This window comes from Amyelois transitella, chromosome 2 (assembly GCF_032362555.1).
Source record: "Amyelois transitella isolate CPQ chromosome 2, ilAmyTran1.1, whole genome shotgun sequence".
NCBI lineage: Eukaryota > Metazoa > Arthropoda > Insecta > Lepidoptera > Pyralidae > Amyelois > Amyelois transitella.
In genome coordinates this window covers 5,957,777-5,972,321 of record NC_083505.1, presented here as the reverse complement: position 1 = coordinate 5,972,321, position 14,545 = coordinate 5,957,777, and the positions used below count along the sequence as shown (strand labels likewise).

General features: G+C 33.3%; 1 protein-coding gene and 1 non-coding gene across 7 annotated transcripts; both read right to left on the bottom strand.

Moving 5' to 3' along the window:
• Positions 1-1,702: 1,702 nt before the first annotated feature.
• On the bottom strand, positions 1,703-13,988 carry LOC106143029 (sodium/hydrogen exchanger 9B2). 6 transcript variants are annotated; one of them, XM_060945888.1, is made up of 11 exons: positions 13,855-13,988; positions 11,952-12,019; positions 11,629-11,747; positions 10,849-11,077; positions 9,772-9,862; positions 7,013-7,224; positions 5,284-5,455; positions 4,624-4,778; positions 3,105-3,266; positions 2,255-2,450; positions 1,703-1,920 (listed from the first exon to the last, which is right to left on the bottom strand). In XM_060945888.1, the coding sequence occupies exons 4-11, from the start codon at positions 11,065-11,067 to the stop codon at positions 1,913-1,915; spliced, it is 1,215 nt and encodes a 404-aa protein (XP_060801871.1). In that variant the 5' UTR covers positions 11,068-11,077; positions 11,629-11,747; positions 11,952-12,019; positions 13,855-13,988; the 3' UTR covers positions 1,703-1,912. The 6 variants fall into 6 exon arrangements, with proteins under 6 accessions (XP_060801871.1, XP_060801873.1, XP_060801868.1 ...); XM_060945890.1 differs by having other exon boundaries at positions 11,956-12,019; XM_060945885.1 differs by having other exon boundaries at positions 13,674-13,953.
• On the bottom strand, positions 5,764-5,835 carry Trnah-gug (transfer RNA histidin (anticodon GUG)). The gene has a single exon. It is a non-coding gene; the product is annotated as a tRNA-His (tRNA).
• Positions 13,989-14,545: the final 557 nt, after the last annotated feature.

Here is a 14,545-nt window from a genome sequence, read left to right as displayed (position 1 = left end):
TGTACGAAATTGGCAAGAAACTTTTTCAAAACTTTTTTCTGAGGGTCTGAGGAAATAATATGCGGCACGGAAGGATAGAGCAAAGAGCAGTCAAATCTCCAGTGGACCACGTGTTCTGTGGTCATTATGTATCAGAATGGGAAATATTAAAGATCATTATTTTTAATATTATTATATTACAATTAATCACAATGTTCGGGTTGATATTTCTGACGAGTATGCAAGTTGGTACTTTATCTATGACGTGCGTTTCGTTCATCAGAAATGATTAGAACTCTGTCTTCTGGTATCAAGCGATATACAATATTCGAAGAAAAATTATGACATCTTATCCTGATTATTTGACATATAATATGTTTTTACAAACGTTGAATTACCTCTAGCAATAACAATAATAATCCATTGATCATAAATTGTTACTTTTATAAGTAGCAATCGATAATTTTTGTGATAAAAAATAATGATTGTTGAGAACGAGAGCTTGTAAGAAGAGAATTATGATTGTGAATGAGGAGAAAAGAACACTTAAGAAAAGATTGTGGCAAGGATGCACCTAGTCTCTGCCTTCTCCGGTAAACAAGAAATGATTTTATGTATGTAAGGTATGTATTTAGGAACATTGAAATGAAGGATTTAAAAATGGTAATAAGTACCCTAATTCTTTACTTTCCCTCCTTGAACCCTTACCTAAAATAAAAAAGGATTTCGAAGGCTTGCATGATAGTAACATCTTCTAAATACCATTCGTCGAAATTATAGATCAAAGAATCAATGTCCAGGTTAGCCGGCTCGTGAAAATTCGTCAAAATTTAACCTTTGCACACTTATAAAGCAAAACATACAAAGGACTACCTCTTTTTAGAATTTGTTATGAAATCATGTGATAAGCCATCTTTCAATTGTCTTTTAGAATATCAAATCTGTATGTATTACCAAAACAACAAACTGTCACTTGAAGGCTTTCACAATATATAAACAGTTCAAGAAAATTTAAACAGAGGGCGCTGGCGTTTTTATGTTGCAATCTGAGTTGCTTTTACATGTTGATACAACCTATAATACTAAGTTGCTAGATGGCGACTCAGTACAAGTTTTATGGCTTTGGCACCTGATGAAAAAGGAGGATTGCAAAAAGTTTGATTCCTTGAGATAAATAGCCTAAAAGTTAGACTTAAGTGGCTTTTCTGTATTTGTGTTGAAAAATTGTTAATACCTAGGTACTAATTCAACAAAGATCGTAAGAATACTAAGAAATGTCATTAATTACAGAACATGTTCAACTTGAAGTGCAACTTATCTTTCTCACATCTTTTTATTATTAATAATAATTTATTAAGAAGAACTGACTTCTGATATCTGTTTTTTACGGAGTTTATTGCATTGCAAGTAATGTTTATGAGTATTCTTTATCAGTACAGTTCGGCTTAGGTACCATGGCAATTATGCTAAGTATTTGTAATTCAAGAAATTAGTGAAGTTACAATAATAAAGTACCATTAACCTATCAATTAATGTTATCTTTAAATTGCGGAGTACAATAAAAATACTATTTTTGATTTCATATTTTTTTTCTCACTAGCCTGAAATATACTTGCTTCTTTACTCTTTGTGTTTTATGCGGGATGCCATCGATTAAAATAAAAAAAACTGAATAAATTTAGTGGTGTATATACATGCAGAAAGCGATTAAAAATACATATAATATTTAACAAACTTTATTGTGGTTTTACGGGAAAGATATATTATTAAATATTTTGTACTTATTTACACTTAATAATTCGTCATATATATTTTTATGGCTGCTTATTTGCTAATTTCTATATTGTATTTATCAAATTAATGAAGTGTAAAGGTAAATCTTCATTTGTGTCTGCCCTGAGATCCATAAGTTGAGAGTATACTTTTTGATCAATTAGGTATCTGAAAATTAAAAAATGAGTAAGTAAACACTAAGTAATTTCTTATTAAAAGATGATGTTTCTATATTTCAGAAGGCACATTAACCCGGTTGCCTCGCCGTCTGGCGTGACCATGAGACAGTTTGAATGTGAAACAATTATACCAATATGATAAAAAGATAAAGTATTTATACTTTTTTTTTGCTGCAAATAGACTAGTTTTTAACAGAACTAGTACTTAATGAAATTTTGTAAAAAGATAATGTACCTTCAGAACTAAAATAAAAAAAGGTAGTATTGTTGCTAGTTTGAAGAGATAAGAAACAGACTATGAAGTGATACAGTTTGTTAGTTACCAGAAAATTCGATATCCTTAGCAGCACTTCTTAACAATATTGGTCCCACATGACTAGTTAACAAGTATCCCACTGGCGTCGTGACCAGGATAGCTTGAATTATAAGTTTTATTATGTCTTCAGCGTATTTAGTTATTGTCTCATCTTGCATTTGCATAGATATTATGGTGTTCAATACTATGGGGCAGAGTACCGCCTGAAAATAAGACAAAAATAGTCCTATGTTAAAAAGTAAAAGTCACAAAGAGTAACCTATCACCACAAAAATGATATAATTTCATAAAAAAATCAAACAAGGAACTAAAAAAACTTATAGGAAACCATTATTGACATGAAAAATGCTTTTAACAGTCCTTAATAAAAAGTGGTTAATACGTATGCCATAGAAAGTGACTCTCAATAAAGGTTCGTTAATTTAAGCTGTTTATGGAAGGCGGTTAGCCTCATCCGCAAACTGTAATAACAATAAAATATTGCTAATTGTACTGCAGTTATTGGCGTATAAATTGCGGTACAAAAGCTTCCGAACGATTCGTGATTTTCATCAATATAAGTACTTATTTTTATGCACATTCCCAGTATATCCAATTCAATGATAACATTTTATAAATGTTTGAATAATTTACGTGCATCATTTCATTTGTTTTTTTTTTCAAATGCAGCTAACGACATCACTCTGGTTAGTTACAGTAGGAAAACATAAAAAAAAATTATGTTGCTTAGGGATTTTGGGGGGTTACTCTAAACTTTCACCTAAACGTAATCATTTTATCTCTCTTTTTGGTTCGTACAGTCAATGCATGAATAAACTAATAACAAGAATTTAAATAGTAATACATTTACTTAGTACCTCTACAATAGACTTCGGCGTCCAAGTGCAACACACGAATAGTTTCTCCTTGAGCGAGAGTCTCCAACAAGCCAGACATACTACTGACAACCGCACTGACAGACAGACAGCAAGGATCGCGAACCCTGGTACTAACGACGCCTCCGTTATAGAACTATCAATCTGAAAATTGTATATATTTAATTTATTTATTATCCGTGAAGACAACAGACAAAATGCCAAAGAGCCGCATACGCTTTTTAAGGATTCATCTGCAAACTTATTCAATACGAAACCAATGTATGAGATATTTGCTTCCCAAAGATATGATAAGCATGCTTTGACCTTAAACTGAGTATGGCGATGAAGACTGTGTAATGTTTCTAATAATACAGGTATTAAACGCGCTTATTAAACGCGTAAAGTAGGTAGTACCTTTATTTTATCTATGACATTTCAAATTATGTTACAATGATCAATGATCGGTGGTCAACGAGCGATTGAAAGCCAGCGGGCTACTGCTCCGTCTCTACGGCAGAATAATAATTATATAATAATAAAGAAAATAAAGATATGTACTTTACATGCTCGTTTAATAATTAAAAATAGTAAAATGCAACGCAGAAGTTTAAAATCGACTAAGTTCTGTGTTCTTAAAAGATATTACAAACAAATAAACAGACCATATAAAGTGCAGAGGCAATTGTAGGAAAATGGATTCAGGTCCCAATATAAAGCGGCGAAGGGTGCAATTGGGAACGCAAGAAAATGGGAGATTTAGTATACCGAAGTACTATAGTACTAGTACTATACTATACTAGTACTATAGTCCATGACATGTTTATACAATTTATGTTTTTTTAGTAACTGCTAAAATAGATTGTTCTATATTTTCCGTTTCGTCCTTACGAAACGGTGAAACGTACGAAATATTAAGAGGAAAACTACAGGTTAATTAATTGCCTATTGAGTTTTTATGAGTCAGAAAACGTTTTTTGTACAATATTTTAACTACTGAACCGTGACCGTAGAAACATAACTAAAGGATCTATTTCAGGGAAAATACGTTTAAACTTTTTTTAGCGCCGTAAATGCCCAAAAAAATAAACACGCAGATATAAGTTTGACTTCCCTGTACGTTCAAGTATTAATTTATACTGTTTTTACAGCAAAATCTTAACAAGATCACATTATTTACCATTAATGAAATTTAATCGACTTGAAATGTAATTTCCTGTAAAAATGTAAATGTACCTTTAAGGAGTCTATTTAGAAGTCTCCACAAAGAAAGTGCATGTAAGCAAAAAGTACCGGCTCATACGGCGTCTAAAACATCGGTAGTAAAACGTAGCGGTCGTTGAGTTGCAAGATATTGCAGTCACTCCTGCTACAAATGGGGAATATAGTGTGACTCTATAATATATTAACTAACTAAAGTCCCAGTTGAAACCCACCACAAAGAAAGTAAGAACATTTGTATGGAAACTAGAGCGTACAGTCCATGGTAGCTTAACTACAGGAAATTTCATTTAGAACTCACCACAAAGAAAGTGCCGGTGTAAGCAAAAAGTACCGGCTCACACGCCGCCCAGAACACGCGGTAGGCGGTCGCCGCGGGATTGCAGTTCAGCCGCCACCCCTCCCGCGCCCAGTACGTAGCGGCCGTAGCGTTGCACGCTAATACAGCCACCCCCGCTGAAATATGGGGATCATATGTGACACTGTATATATATTTATGTAAATTTGTGTATTTGTGTATCTGTAAATCATATAGTGCAGTGACTTAATAGCATGGAAATTATTGTAATAAAAAAAAAATTGAATTTCCAAGGAAACGCAATGATCGAATTCTGATTTTCAGAAATTTATTTGAAACATGAATTGACATTGGAATATGATTCTGAAACGACTTTTGAGAATGTCGAAAAAATGGGGTCTTTTTCTACTTAGGCGGATACCACGTGATAATTAATGTAAGTTGCTAAATATGTAATTATGCCACAGATTTGCATATTAAAACACCCAGCTTGGTTAGTGTATAGTACAGAAAATAGAGTCAAGATACAAATTGAAAGCAAACAAATTAGCGTTTAATTTGTAATATACCTGCGTCTTATGGTAAAGACGTTTTTGTTTGAATTCGTATGACAACAATATTGCATATTAGGTAAATTTACTACTCAAAAATATGAAGGCTAACCGGTGCCTCCCCATCCAAAAAAAGAGGTGACGAAATTCCCGGAGAGGGCTCCTAAAATCACGAGTAGGATCCGTAGCTCCGTTGCGTAGTAATCTCGGGAGTCGGGCAGGAGACCCGCGAGGGCTCCCCAAGAGACCCCCAGGGCTATGCCCGCCAACAAAGATAAGCTCGCCTGTAAGAAATATAATAAAAGTTTATATAACATTATATCAAACTTTTTTAAAGGACTGTGTTACCCGGCTGGCGACCTGCCACCAAACCGATTTGGAAATATATTTTGAATGATGTGTATATAATACATACGAAAAAAATTGCTTTCGCCCATTTGAAAAGTACGTCTGTCCTTTTCCATTATCTACACTAAATTATACCCAGAATTTCATGAACAGTTTGAATGAATTTGGTTCAGTGGTTTAATGTGTAGAGGTAACAAATATATTTCAAAGTATAAAATATACGCTCCACCGTGATAGTTTTCACTGCCGTGACCAGGATTCGAACCTGGGTTACTACGGCCACAACGTAGGGTCCTAACCACTAGACGATCACGGCTATTGGAGCTGGTGACAAGGTTAACAAAATCCGAAGAGACTTTAAGAAACGTGATACTTTCACAATAAGTAATTCGATACGCTGCGCAAGCGAGTCGCAAAAAATAAACAGTTATTCGATAAGTAGTAGATATTTATACATTAAAACTAACTGGAGTTTCTGTTTACTTATGAGATGGTTGGTACAAAAAAAATGGTTTCTTGAAATAGGCTCTAGAAGTTAAAACGGTTATTTTAACAATTTTAGTCTCCAATGTTTTGAAAGATTTAGATCATTATACACAATTAACACATCTCATGTTTTTTCTATATTAAATCAATCATAAAAATATTTGCTACCTATTCTTTGCCGACTACTACGTTGACCAGTTGGAAGCGGCCTGAATCCAATGAATTCTTGCCACTGCAATGAATTACTTAGGCTGCAATTCATTGCAGCGATGTAAGGACATTTTAATAAAATATATAAAGTTGTTGTGGTATAAACTCTTGATCACTTATAGTCAAACAAGGCTTTATGAAACTAGATTTATCCAGAGTCAGTTTATTTCATACTAGCTTTTGCGAGGGCTTCGTTACAAACAAACAAAAATACAAATCTTTTATCTTTATTATTAGTGTGGACAATAATTGAAAACTTAATTACCTACGAAGTTTGGTTGTTCTTTCCAAATTGTAACTTTTTAGTCACCATGGGAACATTTTGACATTTAAAATCAAATCTAGAAGAAATCTTTGTCTATGATATAATTGTCTAATGTTCATAGTTTGGAAAAAGAAACCATTTTATAATTCCAAAACAGGCTCCTAGTATAGGACGTTATTACTTTACAAACCCAAAAGTATGCAGAGGAGTTTTCTTTGTGACTTGAGACTCACATAAATACCGAATCACCGATACGTATCATCGGTTCCGAATAATAAAAAACTATAGAGCAACTCAAAAACGCCGACGCTCAAGGCAGTGTCAATGCCTCCGTCTACCCCTTTAGTAAAGGGATGTGATTTTAAATATTTCTTATTCGTCGTATTCATTTCATAACATACCGATACGTATCATCGGTTCACTAGAATAAAAAAATTATAGAGCACCCCGAAAACTCTAGGCGTGGGAACACGCGAAAACTTTAAATCACGCCTTTTAGGGGCTTATTCGTCTTATTAATTTCATAAGTTACCTTAACATATCGATACGTTTCATCGGTTTCGTAGAATAAAAAACTGTAGAGCATCCCAAAAACGCCAACGCTCAGGGCGGTATCGATGCCTCCGGCTGTGCACACAAATTGTGGCCAATTGCGCTTGCCGCCGGCAAGCTTGCTGTGTTTTATCACTAGAGGCATCACGACGGGGCACGATACTGAAGCGTACACAGAACCCAGCATGAAACCTGCAAACCGAATAATCAAATCACTAATGACCTCTCTGCGTGTGGTCTTCTAACGACAATTCTCTAGCGTGTTTTGTAGAATCGAGAAAAATATTTTTATTTCGTTTTAGCATTACGGTCTAGTTAAATATACAATTAATAAAACTGCAGTAGGTATTTATAGCGAGAGTTCTATATTGATAATGCTTATCTCTCTTTAACTTCATGCATCCTGCTCGATAATATACTACAATCATTGCATACAATAATCTCAGTGATTTTTACACAAAATTGGAAAGTTCAATTGCTTTTTGTTCCTTTCCATACCAATTCTATATAGAAAGTGACGTTTCGCTCAAAGATAAATCACCCTGTTGCGCTATGACATACCACAGTGATGCATTTTATAGTTGTAACTTACGAGTTGCAGCTTGTTTTGAATTTTGTTATAGGTATATGCTTCAACCATAAGAGAATCGATGGCCGTGATATGAAATGGTAAACAGTTAATTACATCTTTGAAGTACTCAAATAAAAAAGCTTGGCGCAAAAGGGGTAAACAGGTCAAAACCTTCCACGGAATCCTTCCAAAAGTAAATTTTCTGGAATCATAACTTCAAACTACCCATGCACCTAAATATATAAAAGAGGGTACTAACTGATTGGGTGACATATCAATTTGAATTAGATTCTAAGTTATCTAGTGGTACACTAAGATTGATTTTTTTATAATTTCCGCGGGAACGGAGCGGACGTATTCGGGTCATCAATACATAATGTAGTTTATACCAATAAGATAAACAATGCACGATCAATAGTAAACTGAGCACAAAATCTACCGGAATCACGATAAAAATATCACCTATTTGTTTGTTTTGTTTTTGTTACCGACATAAAAACCCAAAACGTTTATTTGGTACATGTAAATAAATTTAAATATGAATACAGTAAATCTGAAAACAAAGCCTAAAGTTTTTCGCTTTAACGTTTTGTCCATTGAAATTGGACGCATAATTACAGGTGTGTTCACTGTTCACGGCATACACAAAAACACACACACACGCTTACAGATAGAGCGGAATGAAGCGTTCCCGGGTCCCGACAACGCGCTCCGCTACGCTGCCCACATTCTGCGGATTTTATTTTGGGAATCGTAAAATATTGTTACAATCCTGGTGGTGAACCTCTGTCACACACCACGGAGCCAATGTTAATAAAATTAAAAGGTTTTTCGATATGAATCAGGTGCAATCACGTAAAACGAGTTTTCATTTTTTTCATCTCGGAATAAAAAAAAACGTATTGTCGTAAAAAATTTACAATATTTAAATACTTTGTTTTATTAATTTATGTTTTTAAAGGTTATTATTATTTAATCTTCTTAAAGTGTTTGCATAAATTACGCGTACACTCATAAAAGTAAAATTATTATTTTTTCCAAACTAAATGAAACTATTTTCTATGTCAGTGTCATTCCTGTGCGGTCCTAACCTGTGGAAATCCTGATTTTCCGAGCACGTCATGCAGTGAAAATGCATTCAAATCTTTCGCAATACGAGTTATACGGCGGAATTTATTGAATTGGCTTTGTACCGCACGCTTCGCACTACATTGTATTTGTATCTATTCATTTTATTACTGCAGGAATATCAAGTGACTCCACCACTATAAAATACCGATTGTGGAAATTGCGAATGTTCCTATTTATTGTGATTATTGCTTTATCTACCCTTTCAGTTTACTATATTTTTAAAGTAATCTGTTGGGGATGGTAATTTTTATAAGGTCTTTTAGCTGTGATATGACATTATATATATATATTTTTATCTATATGAATCTTAATCGCATCACTAATTAATTCAGCCTATAACCGTGGCTTTCTAGTTATAAGATAGTAATTAGTTGATTCGAGACTATTGGCTCTGACTACCCCGCAAGGGATAAGAAAATGTATATTTCTGGATTTGTAAAAAGCTATCTGTTTTTATTACTGAACTAATAACATTACAAGTTGCATTAAGAAAATTATGTTTCTTATATTTATTTATGCTATATTCTTGAATATATTCTGATTTTATCATTACTTTGATAATTTATTAGCAAGAGTTTGATCTATTTTCATTATAATTACCATTACCAATTAGGTAATAACGAGTGTATTGTACTTAATTTGTGGCGTCAGGTTATTATTATCAGGGATCCATCACGCTTCAACAGGTGTCTGTATTATGTCATAGTGTTGAAAGTAGGTATATTAACTTTAATTTCGTTATAAGATTATTTTCAAATATCATTTTTTCGAGTGGCTTTTATGGGTGGCCTTATGTGGTATATGGGATGCCTTTGTCATATTAGTAAAAAAAGGGTCTGTTACGTTATGTTTTTATAAAGAAAATAACTTTGCTTTATTTAAATAAGTTTTGCATACAACCATACATAAAGTCACGACTCTTTCCCGGAAGGGTTGGTAGAGAGGACATCTAGACACTTATTCTTGCATACTTCTTTCGTGTTTAATTTTTTTTTTTTTATTAATTTATGTAGGTGTATTAAATATTGTACACTTACCCCATATCCAGGGAAATCCGAGCAGGATGTTAGTCATGGCGGCCAACACTGTGACTTCAGTGACCCATGGTAATACCCCGAGCGACACCACCTGTGCCCAGTTGGATCTCATGTAAGTCACATCCCACGCTAGTGATCCCTTACCTAGAATCACGATTGGGTATATTTTCCTGAAATATTTTTTTTTTATAGTGAGCATTTTTTTTGCGAAATCTTTTAGAGCATTCTTTCTTCATCTTGATATTTACTAAAGTACGCCAGCAGGTAAATAAAAATAAGAACATATAATATCCCGAAATTGTCTCACAGTGCATTCCTTGATATCATATAAGAAGCCAAATGCCAAACGCCAACATGCCAAATCTAGCAGTTTGGGCTATCTGTTGATATATCAGTCAGACAGTGTCCGCTTTTATACATATGTATTTGGATAAATCTAGATCATTGTCAATTGGTGAAAATAATATTAATCTTTTTTAACTTAAAAATCAGTAGACATACGTGGTCACCAACGATTTTACAATGTGCCTATGTAGGAAAATAGTAAATTAAAAAACTGAGTTTCGATAAAACGTGAAGGTTCTGCGGTACGTGATTTGAAAGTACTTTGCTGTTTAAAACATTTAGTTATGTATGTCAACCAAGACTGTTTATTATTATTACTTCATTAAGGTATATTTGTTTAATTTCCATAGAAAATTATAATATATAATCGTACATACATACCTACATGCATTAAAGTAGATTTTATAGATACAATATAAGTATACATTGCCTGGATGATTGGCAGTGATACATTTGTAAATTTGATTATCCGAATAAATAATCATCGGAATTATAATGTCAAGATAACTATTTGTTATTTATTATCATTTCCTCTTACCACAGCACTCTTTGTTCTTATACTCGTATTCGTTTAAATATATCTATGATTATTATCATTAAGACAAACAGCTGAACGTGGTTTTTCAGTATTTTCAAGACTGTCGGCTCTGTCTAGTCGTGATTATATGTATGTATGGTTATTTTTGGTACGTTAGGCCTGTTGATAGATACGTATGATGATCAAATACTTACCTTAAAAACCCATCGATGTCGGTGTACTGTCTCATATCTAGGACATTCAGATATCTGGCTAGTATGCCCGTGAGAAGGGCGGCTAGTAGAGGTGGCAGAGAGGTCAGCTCTTGTAGCAACAACCCGCTGCCCCAAGCCACGATTGCCACTAGGGCCAGCACGAAGTATTCTCCATTCCAACCCCAGCTGCTTCCCCAACCCACCCAGAGGACACCCCATGTACAAATTCCTATAAAGTTAAGAATTATTTTAGATGTTGCTTTACCACTATTAATATTAGTTTAACTGAACAGACTGGGCATATGCTTTCCCAAAAGATTTCCACCAGACAGTTAAGACCGTCTGTTTCAAAACTAGGTACTTAATTAATACAATTAAATCAGATCGGGTTAGGAATTAAAATGGTGGAACATCCCCGACTATGATTGATTTTCACTTATTCACTTAACATATAAACACTGGGATTTAAATTTAAAAATTTTGGAGCATAGTAACATTTTTGGGGAATGTCTTTTATTAGTACTAAATCTTAACCATTCATTTAAATACAAACAAGTTCTTGAACTAATGATAATACATTTCCAGGATCATTGATTAAGGAGCCACATTATTCACAAATACTCCAATCATTAATTAAAAATTATTAAAATTAACCTCTTTTGGTGGTCAAGGGCTTCATGATAAACTTTTGATGTTTAAGCAAAATACTTACTTGTAGAATTTAAGACAGATAATAAGCTACTTAATTTTAAACTAATTGGTTTATTTTTATGAACATACCTAATATTAAGAGCGTGAGAAAATGACGAATGGAAGATGAAGTTTTTCCATCCCAGAATTTACTTTTACATTTTTCGTCATTAAAATTTGTGTCAGCTATATATGTCGGCGTGCACTCTCTGAAAAATTAAAAAGGTTAACAACAACCAAGACGATAAAATGCATTTTTATAAATCGTTGAAACCTTACGTTAAGGACATAATGTTTCCGCACTTATATTCCACTTTGACTAATAGACTGTCGTCTTCGTCCATGATATATAAGTATTTTTTAATAATGAATATATCAGAGAATGCAAATTTATACCGCCTACTCGTACTTACTCACGTTTTCTCTCCGTCGTGGCTGTGTGTTGTGCTGTCGCCTTTATTCACCGTTTTTGTTTCGTTATCTGAAGTTCATAAAGCAAATAAAATCTCAATGTAAGCAATGATTTATGTTCGATGGACGGCTGGATGGATGGCACGAATTCAAAACCTAATAATGCTAGAGCAAGTTACTCAACAATTTGCTTTGTAGCCAAACCAATGCTTTATCTTGTCATGTTAATGGTAGCATTATTTTTTGTCAAAGTTTGATCTTATGACGTACTTCCTATGTATTTAAAAAATAATCAAATATTATAAGTCGTACGTAATGGAGATTCTTGTGTAGGTGTGTATTTACACTTGATTTTTCCATAAATCTTGAAGGTATTATTCGTTTTTTTTTGTTTTTTTTTGCGGTTATTTGGACAGTAACATAATAAATTCACACATACATATACACACACATATAAACACTTATATCCCATGCTGAGTAGACAGAGCCAACAGTCTTGAAAAGACTGATAGGCCACGGTCAGATGTTTGGCTTAATGATAGAATTGAGAATTAAATAGTGATAAGTTGCTAGCTCATCGCCTAAAAAGAGAATCCTAAGTTTTTAAGCCTATCCTTAGTCGTCTTTTTTTTTGGAGAGTAACATGATATAAAATAGAAGATATTTTATTTTTTAGATATAAAATGTTCTATTTGTGATGATACATTTTTGATTTCAGATTCCAGTGAGCCAAGGGAACTAATTAATACCAAAACAGGTTCATAGCTCTACCTTTCGATGGTGACAGGGCTGAAGTAATGACCGAGCTTAAAAATTGTGGTACTTTAAGCGTATGCCTGTGTATGTATGTGTGTATGTAATTTCTAAGAACCCGAATTTAAATTGATTAAGCGAATTATGTTTATAAGGTTAAAAAGCTTATCGGTAGTCTAGACAAATTTGCAACACAAAGATCAATTATAATAACAACGTTAGTAGATCAATAGATGCAGTAATACATACTTATCTTGATTATGCTAAAATACGCTAAACACGTAATATTTTTAAAACAATGCTGTAGCGTGCGGCTTAAAAGGGACAAGGGTCTCCTCCAACAGATTCTGATTAAAGGTCATTAGAGGTATCAATGTTTAAGTAAAGTGAACAATATAGATACTTAACAAATTATAATATTTATCCAAGAGCTTAAATTGATTTTTATATGTCTATAATTACTTCGTTGAGTTACTATTCCGTAACTCATGATTGAGCTATCCAAATTAAGTTTCCTTTGGGACTAGCTGTATCTCTGTGATATATTTCATGTAGATATTCTATTCTTAAACATAATAAGAAGGTTACCAAAGTGCATTGAAGTAAACAACGATGGTTCCACACGCACACCCCACATGATTAAAATGTGATGGGAAGCGTTTGATCAAAGAGGTAGACAAAAAAATCTCATAAGCGTTCGACAATTTGCGCGAGTTACCGACTTCAAAAAAAGACTGCCTCTGAATACCTATATAATACGGGGTATTTTTATTATATCAGAAGAACAGTTATGTATTCTACATTAAGTAAGTAATTATGGCCAAATTATTCAATATATTATAATTAGAAAACATACTATACTATTATTATGTAAAAAAACAGACCATGAACATACAAATCAAAATGAAAATGCTTCTCTCGAATATAGATAGGTTAATATTATTATATTATATATTAATAATAGAACTTACCAATTCGCATGATTTTTCTCGTATCTAATTACGGTCCAATATTAACAACACAACAAAATAGCTTTTAGTTTTGACACAAATTTGTTAGTGCACATAACTATGACGCCACTTTCATTAGAACAAGTTTTAAAAGCGTCGTGGCAGGATGGCGACACCCTGCAATAGTTAAACACCACTTAACTTGAGCAGTGCCGATATAGGTCTACTCTGGCCAGCCACTTTACAAGAAGAAATTAATAATTACAGCAACGCTTCAGTGATCTTTGAAGTACTTAAATAATACTGACGCAAAATTAGCAACCATGTAGCTATCAAATTTTCACTTCAGTAATCACAAGTAAATAATCATAAAATATTAATGCTTATATTTATAGTAAGACTGTTAATATAAGCATTACTGATCACTGTGCTCGGTGGTTTGTTAAATACTACTTATAACTTATTGAAATATCTTTTTTCTTCTTAGGTATTATAAATTTATTTTGATTGGCCCGGTACCTTCGATGTCTTATGATAGTGATGACAAAAATAGCGATTTAAATATTTGAAACATGAATACAGAAATATAAAGTATACAGAATGATCGAAATAGTTACTCAAGTTTTGATGGTTTATACATACATATACTCACGTCTATATCCCTTTGCGGTAGAAAACCAAAATCTCGAAAAGATTGGAAGGCTACGTTCAGTTGTTTTGGCTAAATCATTTGATAGTGACAAGTTGCTAGCTCATCGCCTACAAGAAGTATCCCAAATTTATTAGTTTTTCACTTAGCCGCCTTTTACGACACATATGGAGAAGATATGAAGTGGTTCTATTCTAAAAAGCCGAGAACCACATGGCATTATTGTTTTTCTGTCGAATAAGTG

What these genes read in the sequence shown, in the direction of transcription:
- LOC106143029 (XM_060945877.1), bottom strand. Translation starts at nt 13,192, where the DNA reads ATGAGTTACGGAATAGTAACTCAACGAAGTAATTATAGACATATAAAA. An exon ending in TTGGATAAATATTATAATTT is followed by an intron (nt 12,020 to 13,110) that starts GTTAAGTATCTA and finishes TATGAACTTCAG; the next exon opens with ATAACGAAACAAAAACGGTG. An exon ending in TCTCACGCTCTTAATATTAG is followed by an intron (nt 11,078 to 11,628) that starts GTATGTTCATAA and finishes TTAACTTTATAG; the next exon opens with GAATTTGTACATGGGGTGTC.